This window comes from Besnoitia besnoiti, chromosome VI (genome assembly GCF_002563875.1).
Source record: "Besnoitia besnoiti strain Bb-Ger1 chromosome VI, whole genome shotgun sequence".
Taxonomy (NCBI): Eukaryota; Apicomplexa; class Conoidasida; order Eucoccidiorida; family Sarcocystidae; genus Besnoitia; species Besnoitia besnoiti.
In genome coordinates, this window is record NC_042361.1 from 3,843,436 (window position 1) to 3,859,575 (window position 16,140).

The window sequence follows — 16,140 nt, forward strand, 5'->3', positions numbered from 1 at the left end:
GGGGTAGGGACCCCGGAAAAACCCGGAAGCGGGTACTCGGCTGCCAAGATTCAGCCCGCTGGCGCGTGTGCCCCCTGGAATTGTTTGAACCCTTTACAACGCGTGTTCGCACCCGGTTTTTATTACTCAGCGCAGACACCCAGTGCCATGCATACGAAGTCTGTTTGGGTGTGTGCCCCCTCCTCACCCTGTATCCTCTTTCTCTATATAGGCAAGCTGTAAGTTGGCATCCGACACACACACTTCCTCTTCGACTTTTCTCCCCACCCGCAGCCTCAACGCCTGCGTGAGCCACAGGTGAGGACGCACCTTGGGTTTGCTGGACGCCCTCTGGCGAAGTCTATCGATCCTCCCTCCTGACGGGCGATCTCGTTGACAGCCCCCGCGAGGTACAGCGAGGGCGTGCAGCGCATTGACAGCAGGCGGGTGAGCAGCAGGCCTATCTGATGAAGATTGCAGGCCCAGCAAAGACAGAGTGCGAACAGCAGCAGGCTCATGCGAACCGAGTCGGCGGACGAAACTGGCGTGCACGCAGCAGTAGTCATAGCAGTAGTAGGAGGCAGTGGTCTGGTCAGTCACGCTGAAGAATACACTGTCGCCCAGTGATGTAGGACATTCTCGCTTTTCGCCGGCATTACCGACTGCCATAGATGCACATTTGTGACCGGCGATGTCCCCGCCTTTTCCGGGCAGGTACAGCTCGTGTTCTCTCGTCCGCACGGAGATGCTTTTGCCATTAAATGCAAAGGCACAACGCGAAACACAGTGGGGAGAATCACACGGGATCCGTGCACCACGGTATCCAACTGCGGGCAGATATTCGCATAGCACCGAACGCGCGCGGGCCTCTTCACCTGGGAGGAATCTCGGCGCTTCTTGGCTTGCAGTCGGCGGAGGATTATCCGGACAGAGGTGAAGCGATGCCTGCAGAGAATTTGGGCGCGGACGCACCGTTGATGTCTGCCGCCATGTAAACCGCAGGCGCGATGCCTGTTATCGCATCACGGCGACTCCGTTGAGGAAGCAAACCCTTGTTTCAGCTGTGCACAACCTTTGCACAACAAAAAAGGAAGCTTGAGGTAGCGCTGGCACGTGAAGTTCAGGTATCCAAAGTGGCTCGTACGTCTACCCATATCTCAAGCCGCGCGGAAAAACGGCCACCACTCGTTACACTTCCTGTCCCCGACGAGTGTAAGAACGCCCACCTACTTGGCATCGAGATAGAAGAGGTACTGCGGATTCAAAGCCCAGGAGCTGTTGGCTACCAAACGGTTCGTCATGGTCTCAAGGTACAGACGTCCACCTACGGTACAGAAAACAGCCTAGAGACAGCGCGAGATGTTTTGCCTCTTTGAACCTGTCAAAAGTAAGTGATCTCATACGAAAACACACTATATTCGGCAGCGCTGGCACCTCTGATGTACACCTCTCTGAGAGGAAAGCACCCTTCAATCCAGTGATTGAGTCCTGACTATCGAAACGCGTCTACACACACACTTCAGCACGTGGATCTGCTTGTGAGCCACGTGGCTGTTTTTTATAAGTATACCGCGAATTTCCGTGTTGGAGAATGCGTCGCGGCTCCTGCTACGAAGTGCGTTTAATGACACATAGTGTACCAGGTGTCTGCTAGAAGTCGGTTCTGGACCTTGCTCTCCGCCTGAAGCATACCCCACTGCCCTTTCGAAACTTTCAGAGGACCAGTCGGCAAGAAGGTAGAGGCAGTACGACGGCGGCAGGCAGAGTTTTACCAGCGCAGAAAGCACTCCAAGCCCCGCTGAAGACTTCTTCGTGAGGCGGCTCGAGAAGCTGAACCAGCAGCTGCAGACCAGGCGATCGGGAACGCCCCAATGTACAAGGTTCATGAACCCGTCCAAATATGCGACATATTCAGCTACACATTTCCTCAGACCCTCAGTCGAGCGCTATCCTCGATTTCTCGCTTTGAGGCACTCTTTCCGGCTGCCCCACACCTTCGAACACTAGCGGCCTTTACAGGGTGAACGCACCCACTGCGTTGCCTTCTTCTGCATCCGCTAAATATCCTATTCATCGGCCGGGCTCGCGGGCCTTCAGCAGAAAGTCAGGCCCCGAGTGCTTCGCGATAGACCGCTTGACGAGGACGCCGAAGGGAGGCACGCTGCTAGTGGATTGCCGACTAGGCGTGTCCCGATTCTACTCTCAGAAGTTGCATAGCCTGTGGGGTGTCCCCTGAGGTGTAAACAAAACCCGGGGGATGCGCGTTCTCACATGCAGCAAGAATGCCAATGCAATGTGCTATAGACACGTTTGTACCGGTCCGCCATAGGAGTGCTACTTGAGGAGAGAAACTCCGCTTTTGAACGAAAGCTAACCGGAACGGTGGCAAATATTCTCAGGAGGAACGGCCTCTCTGAATTTTTTGGTAGCCGTCCCTGATTTTGGTAGCACACGAGGAGGAGTTTCCTTCCGGATGGTTTCCAGTCCTTGGCGAGGCCGCGTTCGCCGTCGGTTTGTGAGCAGGCTGCGTCAGGGTTTCCTGCCGCGGCGCCAAAAAGACGCCCGGAGGCGTCCGCGCCTCCCGCGGCTTCTTTGTCGCTCATATCACACGCAGGTGCCTTGGATCCTAAGGACAGCGCCCAGTTTGTTTTGCTTTCGCTGCACCGGTACCCTGAGGTGCTCAATCTGCAGTGCGCAGTGACTTCTCGGCGGATGTTCCCGGACTTCCCCGGCGTATCCAATGGGGTGAACTCCGCGCCGTGACCTCCAGCCTGTGAAGCGGCCTCAGGCGTGTCCGTTTTAGCTGGTGGGGGCTTGGCGCGGAGAATGCATCTGGATTCGTCACATTCCCACAACCGGTAGGGAGGCTGGCGGCACGCACACAAAACAAGAGTGACAGCATATGCGCATATCCACCAGTTAGCTTGAGTTTCGCATCACACCGCGAGATAACGACGCAGAATCACCAGTTCGCTATCTGCAGACCTCGAGTCCCTGAAGTGAATTCGTACCCGAGGGGCGTCAAAGAGCGCAAAACTTATAGGAACGAGGGGCGGAGGTGCGCCCGCGGTGTCCTCGCCCGGCGCTTGCATGAGACTGATGAAGAGCTGTGCCTCAGGCACTGTCTTCTCGCTTTTTTTTGAAGTGCGTCGTGACGTCACGACCTTCTCACGAAGTGTCGTCCCGCAGGACCGTCTTGGCGAATGGAAACTGCCTGAACCGTCGGGAGGAGAGTTTGGACTGCTGGCGGCGAAAGCAGCCGCCGCTTGCGCCGGCGTGGGCAGGGTGATAAGGTACATGGGTGCGTTGATCCACGAGCAATCCGGTTCGTCCAGGGGCTCTTGCGTCGCGAACGAATGGTTAGTGAAGCGGCTGAGTAGCCTCGACGACGCAGCCGGCCCGAGCGTGGTACGCAGCGGCTCAGCGGCATCAGTCCCCCGCCCAGCCCTCGTCCTGCGCTGTTGTGAAGCATCCCGTTTTGTGGCCGACCCCACAGTTGAAATGTGCTCCCTGTCGCCTTCTGGGGGAATCAGCATTTGGGGGCCACCGGCAGTTTTGGCTGACGCTGTCGAGGGAGGCATTTGCGCCGGCGCTGCCGCACCTTTCTGGACGATTCCGCGCGGAACCCCAGACCAACCTCTATCCTGCATTGTCTGAGCTGTCATGGCAGCCAAGGCGCGCTCGGAAACGGCAGCGTCTGCGATAGAAACGGCGTCCCCCAGGCTTCTGCGGCCAAGGCACGACGCTCCAAGGCATGAGCCGAAATTGCTGCGACAAAGGTGACGCACCATCCCGATTCGAAACTCTGCCCCATCCTCTCGTTCAAGCAAAGCTTTGCAGGGGGGCAGCAAAGAAGAGCCTGCGAGTTGCGCGGTTAGGCCGGATAAAATGTAGCATGTGGAGATTCGTGTTGCACGACCACGTCTGGGAGTTCCACGACGTATGCGAGGCTGGCAGGGTTCCTACCTCCTTCAGTGGAATGAATTGTGGATATGTCTTCTCACTTCGAAGAGAGGGGGCCCGTAGGAGCTTGTGCGCGCGAGGCTGGAGCGGCAGCCCAGCAGCGAGGAAGCCCGACAAGAGTTTTGCCTCTCCATTCGTTGATGTGCTGGAATTTGAAGATGTATTCGTTGCACGTCGGGTCAGAAGCTGACGTTGCTTTTCCATTTCTCGCATTTGCAGGATCAATCTGCACCTGCTGAGCGTTGTTCGGCAAAGTCCGAACATTGGCACGGACGGTGGAGGCTTCCGCGAGCGAATCAAAGAGGTAACACAGCTGCAGGCTGGAAAAGACCTGAGCAAAATCTTCGTACTTCATCCAGAAGGTGCCTGCTAACACACCATCCAACCGCAACCAGAAAGGGCCCTATGCTATTGACCCACAACGGATCACGCGCGAATGGGGCGACAGCTCGTGGAGGCCCCGCCTCCTGAAAGTCCTCCCGGACTGTATAGCCACGAAACATCCACTGCTGTGTGCTGCGAGGCGAACCAGTTCTGTGTGATTTCAGCCCCATTTAGGTCGCATTATGCATTAGTGAAGGGTGGAGCGTGCGGACTGGCGACTTGGCACGCGGCACGAAGTCATGACGAAGCGGATATTCACGCGGTAGTATGAGCATAGGCGCCGCCACTCGAGTTTCCTTCTTGCTTGAAAAATGCGGGCCGGATCCACTCGTACTTTCCGCCTAAGGACCTGCGAAGGTCGAACGATTTTAAGAGGGGAAGGGCACGGAGCATTCGAAGTCTTACCCGATTCCTGTCCGAATCGATAGTTCAACCGGTCCTTCAGATCTGCAGGATGATAGGGGCGCCCTCCCGCAAAAGAAATATTATCTTCGGCACATTTAGCACAATGTCCACCGCCACCTCTTGAAGGCGTTGTGCAGCCAAACGCAACGGAGAGTAATGGCGACGAGATTCTCCACGGCATGTCCACCTTAACGGCAGTGTATCTGTACTCGTTGCGTGCTTTGCGGCTCTCGTGCTTTGGACACTTTGTGCCAGCTCCACACGGTAACGACATAAGCAACTTTTTTCTTGTCCAGCACGTGGTGTTCATAATCGAGAGGTGTGGGAAAGGGGCGTTTCGTGTTAGAGTTACCAGGGTACTTGCTCCAGATTCTGTGATAGTCGGCGAATTCCCCCTTCCAGAGAGGCTGCCCCCAGGGATTGAGCAAACGAACTAGGCGCAAAGCCTCGTACTGCCCAGGACGCAGAGGACATCCACACAGAGAAACGCTCAATTTGAAGAAGCCGTTGGCCTACGTCATTCTTCAGTTGGCGGGTGTCGCACTGAACTGCGTGTTGCATTCCTCCACCTGCGAGCTCTGTAGTTGAGCGAGTGTTCCTCAAGAGAGGCGCGCGCGCCGATCTTTGTTCTTCCCCTGGGTGCCTCTACCTACCAAAACGCTCTCCATCGACGATATTGCAAGGCTGCAAATCATTCACTCCGTTTTGCTGCCTCCCTCTATCCACCGTGCTCGCAGTTGTACTTTACCATCGGCCCTTTAGTCCCCGAGCAGTACACACTGATGCAAAAAGCCACACCGGATCTCTCTTGTGTGCGGATTGTGCATCTCGTTCAGAAGCATCCCTGAGTCTGCTGAAACCCCTTAGCACAGTCAACTTCGGTGCATGGAATCGACTGGGTAACGAGGCCACATCACTTGATGCTAACTGCCTGAAGGGGGAAAACTCTTTTTGAAGGCGATGACGTGCTGTAGCTGCTTGTCGACAGCCGTGTACCTCTCATCCTCAGCGCATCAGAGTCCACCGTCGCGCAGCCTAGTCGACAGCCGTGTACCTTTCATCCTCAGCGCATCAGAGTCCACCGTCGCGCAGCCTACCTCGACGATATCGAGGATGCAATATGGTCTGTTGAGCATGATGTTATCCTTTGTCACAGGCGGACTTCGCGTGGGGGATGAGGGAGAGCCCGTTGGAACACTTGCAGGGGCACGCCGTGATTGGGGTCTGTCCTTCGCCACAGCAACCATAACAATGTCGCCCGCCCTGCTGCAGCTGAACAGAGACCCGGACATTTGAGATACCGTCCGGCATTCCGGTTGACGGCAAAAACGAGGCGCGCCAAAGGCGATGTACGAGGACCGGTGCATCGTTTCGTTATTGAATCACGTCGTGACTCCGAATCGACTACAATTCTCCCATTTTCGCGTTGTTGCAGCTAGGCCTTTCTGCAAGGCTCTCGGCGTGTGTTCTTTCACAAGCGAAGCCCCGCGGAAATTTCTCTTTGCGTTCACCTGAGAGCCTTAGCCGGCGGGCGGCGCGACAGTGAAGGGCTGGGGCAGCCGAGGGACTGAAGAGGAACTGGATGGGCCGCTACAGCGTCCACAGAGTAGGAAAGATCTAATGCTCAGCTTCTTCGCATCTCTGGAGACAGCAGATGCTTGCCAGTTGCTTGTTACAATATTTCGCATACAACTGCTGGTCTGATACTATTCGAGCCCTAGGGCCCGCTTCAGACTATTAACACCGCAGTTGGCACCTATCAGGTGGATGGAGTATCAACTAGATGCGAACCTCGAAAGCAGTAACCAGAGTGCCTCCGGGCCCTCTTTCTGCATATCCTTGAATCGGATTTCTTCCCCTGTGGTAGGAAAAGCAGGAGCACAGCATCAAGGCGCTGCAGCTATGACCGACGTGTACTCGTTTGCCTGATTCCAGTTGGATTTTTTTGGAGGCCACTATCAACCCATGTGGAACAGAATGACAAAACAGCAAGTCAATAGCTTGAGAGGCAGCGCAAGGTCTAATGCTGATCTTGTTCCGCACTGGCTCTCCATGTTTGCAAAACATCCTTCTACGCGCCAGCGGCACCACGAGAGAGGCAGGTGCCTGCATTTAGCGCCCGGGAGCGACAAAAAAAAAAACTCACCTGCGCCACCAGTGAGGTCGACAAGTATGTCCGTGATGCTTCTGCGGAACGCGCAACACACACCCGAACAGCCGCTTCTCTGGCGGACCGCAGACAGAATCCACAACTTGATCCTCGACTACCAGGTTCCCCGAAGTCGCCTGGTAGCCTTCGCCTAACTTCCGTCAGGGGAGAAGTCAGTTGCGGTTTTTTTCCTTAGATGCAGGGCTAGATTGCAATTGGGAGTAGCTGAGCTCCATTTAGGGGGGGTGAACAGCAGTCACTCTTAGCGAGCTACCATGCCCCACCTTTCACAGAGGGCTTCGTAGGATCCTAGGAATTTAGCGTAGGCCTTCTCAGTGATGGGAAGCCACAATTCATCTGGATGCTCACAACTGCTGTATCTGAAAACGGTAGAAATCACACAGAATTCTCTATGTCTTGCTACTTTCAGCATTTCAGGGCGCTTGAGGAGTATTCGACGGATAACGCGATCTCTTCCAGCTGTTCGACTGCAAATCGCCTACGCTACAGAGGACTGCAGGAGTTCATCTTTGAAATAACTTCGATCGATAATATAACGCACTCTCACGTTCTTTTGCACTTGGTCCACAAAGGCTCAATGCCTGTGGAGCGTAGCATACCACTGAAGCGCCGTAGTGCAGGGCATCCACGAAAGCCGGTATCTTTACCGGCCTCACATGAGCATGCTTCCCATCCGCAGGGGCTCACAAAAGATTCAAGTCTTGCACTGATTCCGTGCCGCCTGGCTCTGCTTCTGCTGCTTCACGGTTGCCGTGCCCTGAGAGCTTGCGTTCTCTCGCCTCTCCCCTGAGTGTGCTTTTGCCCCTTGAACGAGATCCGCTAGTTTCCTTTTCTACAAGTCCTTGCGCTCGCGATGCGCCGCTCGGGTCGCCTTCAGATGGCACATTTTCTTGGTTCGCTTCCCTTATCGTCCCGGCGAGTCCCCTCCCTCTCGTCGTTTTGAAGTGGGCCCCAAAGTCAACGGGGGCTGTGAAGATTGTACTCCGATGGCGGGTGGGGACTCGTCGCGGCGACAGCAGCTTCCCACTGACGGTAGAAGTTTCAGCTTCAGCACACTCCTCTGCCACCGAAGCCTCCGCAGCACGAACGCCGGAACTGAGGACACTGGCGGTGATGGCCTTCACTAGTCCTCCTGATCCTCCGCCACAAGAGTTAGAGCCGTCTTCGCCGTTGGGCGTACTGCTGTTGGTGCCACTACATGGCAACTGAGTGTCGACCAGCAGATGCTTCCACTCGCCAAGCGCCCCGTGGAAACGGAAGCCGACAACTCCGCAGCATCTAAAAAAATCCAACATTGAGAGGTTTCTGCGGAGGAACGGCACGTCATGCTCGACAGCGGTCCCGAACGCGGAGCTACTGGTGACACTCAGGAAACCTGTTACAAGATGGTATATGGACGCCGAACAGTGCATGTCCTGCTGGTGTCCGCTAGGGTGACTACGATTCATCTCCGAGTCTTGTGCGTCGGTGATCGATTGTTCATGCTCTACGAAAGGATCACGACTGATAAGCCTGTCTGGCAGCTGGTTTCGGGGCGGCACAGGCCGCAAGTCGGGCTTTCTCACTAGATGTTCCCTCGTTTTACGGCGATACTGCGTTGGCAGAGGAGATGTTGAGCTTACCTCCAGTTGTCTGTGAGTTTAATCATGCGGCTCACGGCGGCGGGGCAGGAAGCAACCAGTGCGCAGAGTGCTCCAGTGAAGCTTGTGTTTGGTAACCGCCCTTGCCGAATGGTTGATGGCAGCCTTTTGGCGCTAAAGAAGACAAAGCGATGGCTAACAGAGTCATCCGCTGGGACGCGTGTCCACGGTGGCGAAACTCTCGGAGCACAAAGCTGCTCTAGTACCTGATGCTTGGAGTTCTCCGCTGACTGATCCAGATTCTCATTCTCTCCGCAAACTTCGGCGTACGGCGGAGGCTGGGAGGGATTCTGAACGGAGACGATCACGAAGTCCTGGGGAACGCAGCTACGTACCAATCATTGTGCAATCACGTGGAAGTATTCACCGCTCGGGGCTCATCTAATTAGTATAGAGCATTCGGGTGGTGCACGGCATTCTACTGCAAAAAATTCAGTAAGGTCACAGACACGGATCGGGAGCGCATAAGGCCCGGAATAGACTCATGAAAAAATTGGTGTGTTCTCGAAACCATGCTAGCACAACAGAACTTCGTTCAATAACTACATATCAAAAGGAGCATACCAATTCTTCGTACTACGGCCCGCCGGTTTGGACAGAACTATCCCATGGGCCGGTCTGTCTGGCCAGGGCAGGATTTCAGGCAGTTTTTTCCGAGAGCCATCAACCGAGATGGTGTAGAAGTCGTTATTGTGGACTTTCGTTCACTGTAATATGAAGCTTGTATGGTAATCCATAAGCAGTCTCTTCGGAGTATCCTGGCGCAGAGCCCTCCACAACCGCTACCACTGGTTCTGTGTGATTCCCTTTCTGTGCCAATATTCGATTTGCAAGTTTTGGTTGTAGGCGAGCCGCAGTCGTTCTGTCTCAGGGGGGAGCTCCGTCAGCTCTAACTCAACGTGCAACATGTAAGACAGTTGTTGCGAGGCGAGGGGCGCACCCGGTATAGCGATTCGCATGAGGCTGGAAATGTGGAATCGGTCCACACCACCGCCTCCTGCTCGCATGCGCGAGTCAGAGCAGCGTAGAACTTCTCAAATTCACCACTGTCCATGTCGTCTCCGGGTATCTCTGGCGGACGGCGGCACGGTGAACCTTGCAAGCCATTTGACAGAGGAGCGTCGGCGCGTGCTAACGAGCACAGTGTATCTCCGCTACTCTCTCGCACCGTCTTGCCTTCATCCAATCGTATCCCGCAAGGGGGAGTCCGATATTGGTGCACACTGCCGTCAAGCTCTCCTTTGGCATCATCCTCGCTGCCCGCGGACTTGGTTCTTCTCAGGCCGTGGTCAAAAGCCGGGGAGTCCACGCCGCCGACACGTGCTGTGTGCTCTTGTGCCACAGTTGACTGTGTAATGTCCATGCCGTTTTGTTCTCGCAGAAAGCCTACATGGGGCATGACCTCGGCAGGTACAGGAGAGCCCGCCGGTGTCGGCCTCAGCGAAGGATGCTGCGACGGGGGCAACGGCCGAATCCTGTGTGTGAGGAAGCAGTCGTCATTCTCTTCACATTCCTCTCCTGTATCAACCTGCATCCCCTCGCCTTCTGCCGCCATGGCAGACAGCGTGGGCGAAAAAACAAAATTTCAAGTCGCACCCCCCGACACGAGGTAGTGTTCGTAGAAACCCTCCCTGACGTACTGTTACAGCCAATACGCGCGCGCCCCTTGCAACGGCCCAGACTACAGCGCGCTTGAAACATGCCCAAGACGTTTCCTGGCAACCTTTGACTAGTAAACATACACGGAGGGGATATTGTCTCTATTTTGGTTATCCGTTCGAGCACTGGAAAGTGCCGCCGTCATTAGAGCCTTACTAAACAGCAAACGAAGCCCCAACACCGTTGGGGCTGTGCATGTATGCGGCACGATTTCCAGTGAAAGTTCTGGTTCCTTTTTCGTGTTGCATAAGGAGCCGAGACGGTTCTGCCCGTGAAAGAGTGTCATTTCGACCGCAGGAAAGTCTTCTGGCCAGTTTCTTCCCACCCCACACAAGGGTTGATAGAGAGGATACAATGGGCAGTTCGGGGGTGCGGGCACACCGGTCATCGCGCAGAATGTCGGCAAGACGCAAATCGGCACTCCAGTTGTCTCTCCCTTCGAACCCAGAGTACGCCAGCCGTTGGCACAGCGGTTAGTGATATTCACGGCATACAAGGCATCGTTGTGCAGCAACCTCTGTTTACAGCTCTCGTCTCTACGTTCCCGCTGTGTATGTCCCGCAAATTCTCAAGATTAGCGTTAATTTCAACTGTCATCAACAGGTCCTATGCATCTGAAGAGTGTGCGCTCCGAGGTAACGGGGCGGTTTCCCGTCGTTTCACAAATTCGTCGTACTATTCCGCGAAGGTGAACTCACGCGTCACTGCCAACGCACGCATCCGTGCACCCACCAGTGTAGACACGGTCGAACAACCCCTTCGTAAGGAGGCTGCATAGTGTTTAGGGTACAACCCCTTCGTAAGGCGGCTGCATAGTGTTTAGGGTTTACAGTTTCGGTGTGCCCGTCACTCGGATGGCGTCTATTGCAATCCACCGCAGTTGCCCACGCCGCAGGGGCATATCAGCAGATGCCTTGTCCCGTGTACGGGGTGTTTCCTCTCCGCTGGTCAACTTCCTATGTCCACCCAGTTTGCAGTCTTCTTGATTGCTCCCGCACGGCCAGAACCCATAGTTCCTTCATGGTACACTGCACGCAGTAGCCGTCTTAATGTGTGACAGTCTCCTGAGTTTCCCCAACCGAGAAACCCGTGAGTTCGTTCAATCATAAGAAAAACATTTGAATGACAGTTCGTCCGATACCGCTTCGTGTCAGCCTGCACGACGAGTTGCTAGCTACATCCCTCCTTTTGACGCAGGCAACTCTAGGCTTAGACAGATGCTAGTGCCTCCATGAGAGACTGAAACAGACAGCGTGGTGCACTTGGTTCTCGCACGTCCACCAGTACAGGAGAGGGCGCTCGCGCACCACGCATGACTCGAACGTAAATTAAGAAAGGAACTGAACCAGGTGAGTGCGGACTCGCGAGACACTGCGGGGAAGAGTAGGCAGAAACCATCCTTCAAGGCACGCGACTGCGGCTCTAAAAGGAGATAAAACGCTAGACAGCGGCACAACACCAGTCACCCTCGCCGGCAAGCGATCATGCCTAAGCTTGAAGTTCCTCTTCCCAACTCTATTTCCATGAGGCACTACCTCTAAGATGCTGTATCGCGCTTTGCGACGCCTCGATCTGCACGTACTGGGCCTGTGCGCGGCGGCCCCGAGAAACTGGCTATGTCTTCCGGCGAATACGGACGAGGGGTAAAACCCGTGTTGCAGGATGCCGCGTGGATTGCCGCAGAGAATACTTCAGTCCTGACCGAATTGCAGCCGACTGAGGGTAGGCAGTGTCCAGTAAGCTATTCGTGTTGTTGAAGGCGCAAGGCATGAGCAAGCGCAAAGCATTAGCAGTAACCCCAGAAGAAAAGTGTATCTTCCAGTAGAGGACGCGTGTCATGGGAATGATGCATCCATGGTAGGGAAGAAATAGATGTGAAGACACTGCATGTGCAGCAGCTTTAAAAACCCAGAACTCCCGCGAAACGAATTCGCCACGTTATGGTTGCGAGAAAACGGCGAAGGAGGGTGTACGGCGTGCACAGGCACCGCGTGTCTACCTAACAGGAAAGGATACACATCTACACGCTTGCCTTTTTCTACTGGTTGATGAATCAATAAGCAAGTCGCTCACTGAAATACTGTACAAAGCAGCCTGGCGTTTAACAAACAGACGGCACCGGAGCGCGCCGGCGAATATCAATACATCGACAGGGCGTTTTCACGCGGTCCGCAGGAGGCGCCACCTGTTCGCGTCCGACAATCCGGATGTCATACTACCCCAGCGTTGATCTCTAGCACTGCAGATGATGGCTGCGGAGAAATTCCTGGGGCCGTCTCCGCTAACACACCACCAAGACCGGAAATGTGACTAAATACAATGTTTTAGCATCAAAAGCAAAAGTGCTGCACATGAGCCTCACGCTGCGGTGAACTACCACTCGGGAAGCTGCACGCAGATCGAAACTACTCTTCTTCTAGAGTATCGTCGTCACCCTCCTCAGAGTCCACGGCGCCACTTAGCGCGTTCCAGTCCTCGGGGCGAGGCCCCTTTTCCAAGTAACCTGGCTTCCGTGCGGCAACACTGGGCCTGAGCTCCCCTTCCCCTTCACTCATAACATATCCTGCGCGGTGCGCAGGGTCTTCAAAGCCTTCAGAAACTTCTCTTTGTTGTGCCGCCGATTCCGCGCTGACGGTGCGCGCACGCGCAGCGACTGGCCTTACCGGGTCAGCCCTCATCCATGCGTGTTTAACGACCTCTTCATCGCCCGCCTGGAAGCGGCCTCTCCCTCGACCGTACATCTGAGCAGCTGCAGCTCTCTGCTGGGCTTCTTCCTGCCACAGACGTTCTCTCCGCACGACACCTGCTTTCTCAGCTTCTCTCGCAGCCCAAAACGCGTGGGCAGTCGCGTGTTCGCGGTCCTCCACGTTCCCCTGCGCCTCGCTACGGACGAAACCAGCACGGGCTCTCGGGTCGCTGGACTCCGACAGCGAGGCCATCGTCTCAGTCTCTGCGTGCGGTCGCGCCTCACCCGCCGACCCAGTATTTTCGACTTGGGCGTACGCCCATCTGTTGAGGCGCCGAGCTTCATCTGGGCGGCCTCCTTCTGTAAGCGGGCCTGCGATCGATTCGGATGCTCGCAAATTCTCCTGCGTCACTCGTACACCTCTGCCACTAAACGCGCCATCGACCCGCGCGCCGCCTCCAACTGACCCGTGCCCGTGAACTGCCGAGAACGGGCCTCCCCCGGCGGAATCGCGCCTCAACTCTGCCGCTGCGCGCGCCTGTTTGTCCGCCTCGAACGCCTGCGACCAACGCTCCGCGTGGACTTCCCCAGCTGCCTCCCGCAGCCGCGAATCTCGCCGGATCTCCGCGGCTGCATGCCGGATCTCCGCGGCTGCATGCCGGATCTCCGCTGCTGCATGCGGCTGCCTATCCTGCTCGAACACTGGTGACCAGCGTTGCTGACGGACGTCCGCCGCCATCTCTTGCCCCTCCGGTCTTGCGCGGGCTGCAAATGTGTATTTCGAGGACAGTCTTTCTGCCGCGCCCGCCACCTCTCCTCTCTCTGCCGTCCCTCGCTCGTACGACGACGGCATTTGCCAACGCAATAAATCGCCGATGCTCCCTTCTGGGACTCGTAGCTCTGACGGCGGCGTCTCTCTCCGCAGAGGCATGGCTCGCTCCACCCTGCCGCCCCGAGCCGCCATCCACGCTTGCCCCTTTTCATGTTGTGCGAGCAGCTGGTCCGTGTCTTGACGCGCGCCGCCCTCTCTCGCGGGACGCGGCGGAGGAGGCTGACGGAGGCGCTGTCGCCCGTCTCCTGTTTCTGCGCGCAAGGCTTCTTCGGCAGCCGCCCCGCCAGCCGAAGCCTTTTGCGCCTCCCCGCGGAGCTCCTGGACCGGAGTCGGAACCACCGCGTCGCCAGCGACCTTCCTCGTCTGTCTAGCCGCTCCGGAAACTGGCGCCGGGCCGGCTTGCTGACGCGCGGCGCTTTCGCCCACCACTCTTCGCTCCTTTTGCATTTTCAGATGGCTATCCAGCACCTTCTCTACAAAAACCTTGCCTTGCTCGGCAACGCTCCTTGACAGCGCGTCCATCGAGCCCCGCTCGAGGTTTCCAAGCGCGTCCCCGCTGCGACGCCTCGGCATCCCTGCGTCCGCCTCTGCTCGCGGCGGCGCGGGGGGCCGCCTGTCTTCTCTTCCCACGCTCGCTTCGCTTGCAGGCTCGCGCGGAAGACCTCTCTGTCGAGCGTCCTCCCTCGCTGCGGGTTTCGCCGAGCCGCCTTCGGCTCCCTGCGACTCCACCCGCCTCTCTTCGCCCCTCTCGTTGACCGCAGACGCGTTGTTGTCCACAGGGGTGTCTTTTGAGGACGGACGCGCAGCCTTGTCGCGTGAAACATCATCGTATTTGGGATTCGCAACCCCTTCCCCCTGTCCCATTTTCGCTGGAAGGGGCTGCTGCGGACTCGCGTGGACGTCCCGCGTCATGGACGGTTGCTCGTCGTTGGCGCGAGCTCCCTTCGCTGGGGTCCGTGGGGACTCCTCCGCGGGCCCCTCACGCGCGACGACTTTTTCTCGCGGTGCCGGAGGCGGCGACGAGATCGGTGTGACGACGCTGTCCTCAGTGTTGGCGACAGGCCGCTCCTCCCCCGTAGTGGAGGAGGCACGGGCGCGCGCCTCAGAATTGACTGGGGATATTCTGCGCTGCACATTTGGACTTCCGTCGCCGACCTGTTCGTCTCGTGGAATCTGCGTGAGCTTCCCATTGTCGGATTTGTCTGCGTCGCGCGCCGGAGTGGATTCAGCCGGTTCCCGATCTTCAGCTTTGAGATCATGGCTCAGCAGGACGTTTACCTCCCCAGGCTGCGGCGTCGCGGTTGGCACTCCCATCCACCGCCACAGCAGAATGAGCCACAAGCCAGTGAACAGCAGCAGGATGAAGACGAGGAGGCGCCCCTGCAAACGCACAGAGAGACAGAAAGCACCGCATTACGCTCGCCCTGCGGCCTACAGTGGAAAAACGCAAAGCGGACGGCCGAGACTGAACGCGGCATCTATAAGTGAGCAACAGCCTAGCTCGCAAAAAGCAAGCCAAGGTGTGGCAAAGTAATGAGACTCCTTCGTGCAGTTTTCGAGAGCCCGACGGTTCACACGCCGATACTCTCCAGCTGCTCCGCACTTGCAGTCGTACAACGTCAACGTGTATGAGAGGGCGGCCGGGGGGCGGTGGGGGTGGAGGCGGATAGCACCTGCTCTGTCAGGATAGGCCCGGCAGTTCAGACCATCGCTCAAGACTTGGGCTGCATCGGCACCCGCCGTGTCGGCCCCAGGCTCGGTGCCGGCGGCTTGGAGGCATTCCGCGGTGGGTTTCTTACTATTCGACTCAGGCGCCTTCGTCGTTTGCCTTTTCTCCTGCCTGTACTTTGCCCGCCCCGAGAGTGGGTCGAGTCGTGGCTGCCACTGGCATTGCTGCTAGACCGGCGGTTGTTTCCCGAGAGGGAGCTGCTCGTTTTGCCGGGGCCGAATGTGGTGCTACCTCGGCTGTAGAGCGGGAGAGAGTCGGGATGCCATATGCCCCCCGTTACCATTTGAGCGATGTCAGCGGCGGAACACGATGTAACCAGGAATCAGGACGGCGACACCAGCCTGTACCGCCACGCAGCTGGACTCGAGCGGCGCCCGCGCGCAGCAAAGTGGAGCTCAGCCGGGGTGCGCTGGTCTAGTGGAGTACAGAACGGCCCTAGACGAGGGGAAATCCACGCTAGCCAGCGCTCTCCAGCTTTTCATCTGTCATCTGAGACGCTCGTGCGCAGGGGGAAGAGTCAAGTCCCCGACAAACCGCGCAGCCAGCAGTGGCGTCGCCCACCGTGGACCCCAGCCAGCAATTTCGCTGCTTACCGCATTCGCTGGTCGCAGACACCGCCAAAGACACAAGCACTTCGCGAGCACGCACGCATTGAAGGTTGCTTTGCGGCTTTCAGACGAAGGAGCTAGTTGC

At 56.9% G+C, this 16,140-nt stretch overlaps 2 protein-coding genes across 2 annotated transcripts; both read right to left on the reverse strand.

The window, feature by feature from the left end:
- Positions 1-1,205: 1,205 nt before the first annotated feature.
- BESB_069460 (uncharacterized protein) lies at positions 1,206-8,196 on the reverse strand (the record flags this gene model as incomplete). The annotated part of the gene is made up of 12 exons (XM_029365339.1): positions 1,206-1,303; positions 1,752-1,821; positions 2,355-2,846; positions 2,991-3,705; positions 3,984-4,308; positions 4,732-4,794; positions 5,084-5,183; positions 5,829-6,003; positions 6,523-6,589; positions 6,878-6,918; positions 7,165-7,260; positions 7,589-8,196. 12 exons carry the CDS (start codon positions 8,194-8,196, stop codon positions 1,206-1,208), a joined length of 2,850 nt encoding a protein of 949 aa, XP_029218922.1.
- Positions 8,197-12,605: 4,409 nt separating this feature from the next.
- On the reverse strand, positions 12,606-15,730 carry BESB_069470 (uncharacterized protein; the record flags this gene model as incomplete). The annotated part of the gene is made up of 2 exons (XM_029365340.1): positions 12,606-15,098; positions 15,518-15,730. The coding sequence occupies 2 exons, from the start codon at positions 15,728-15,730 to the stop codon at positions 12,606-12,608; spliced, it is 2,706 nt and encodes a 901-aa protein (XP_029218923.1).
- Positions 15,731-16,140: the final 410 nt, after the last annotated feature.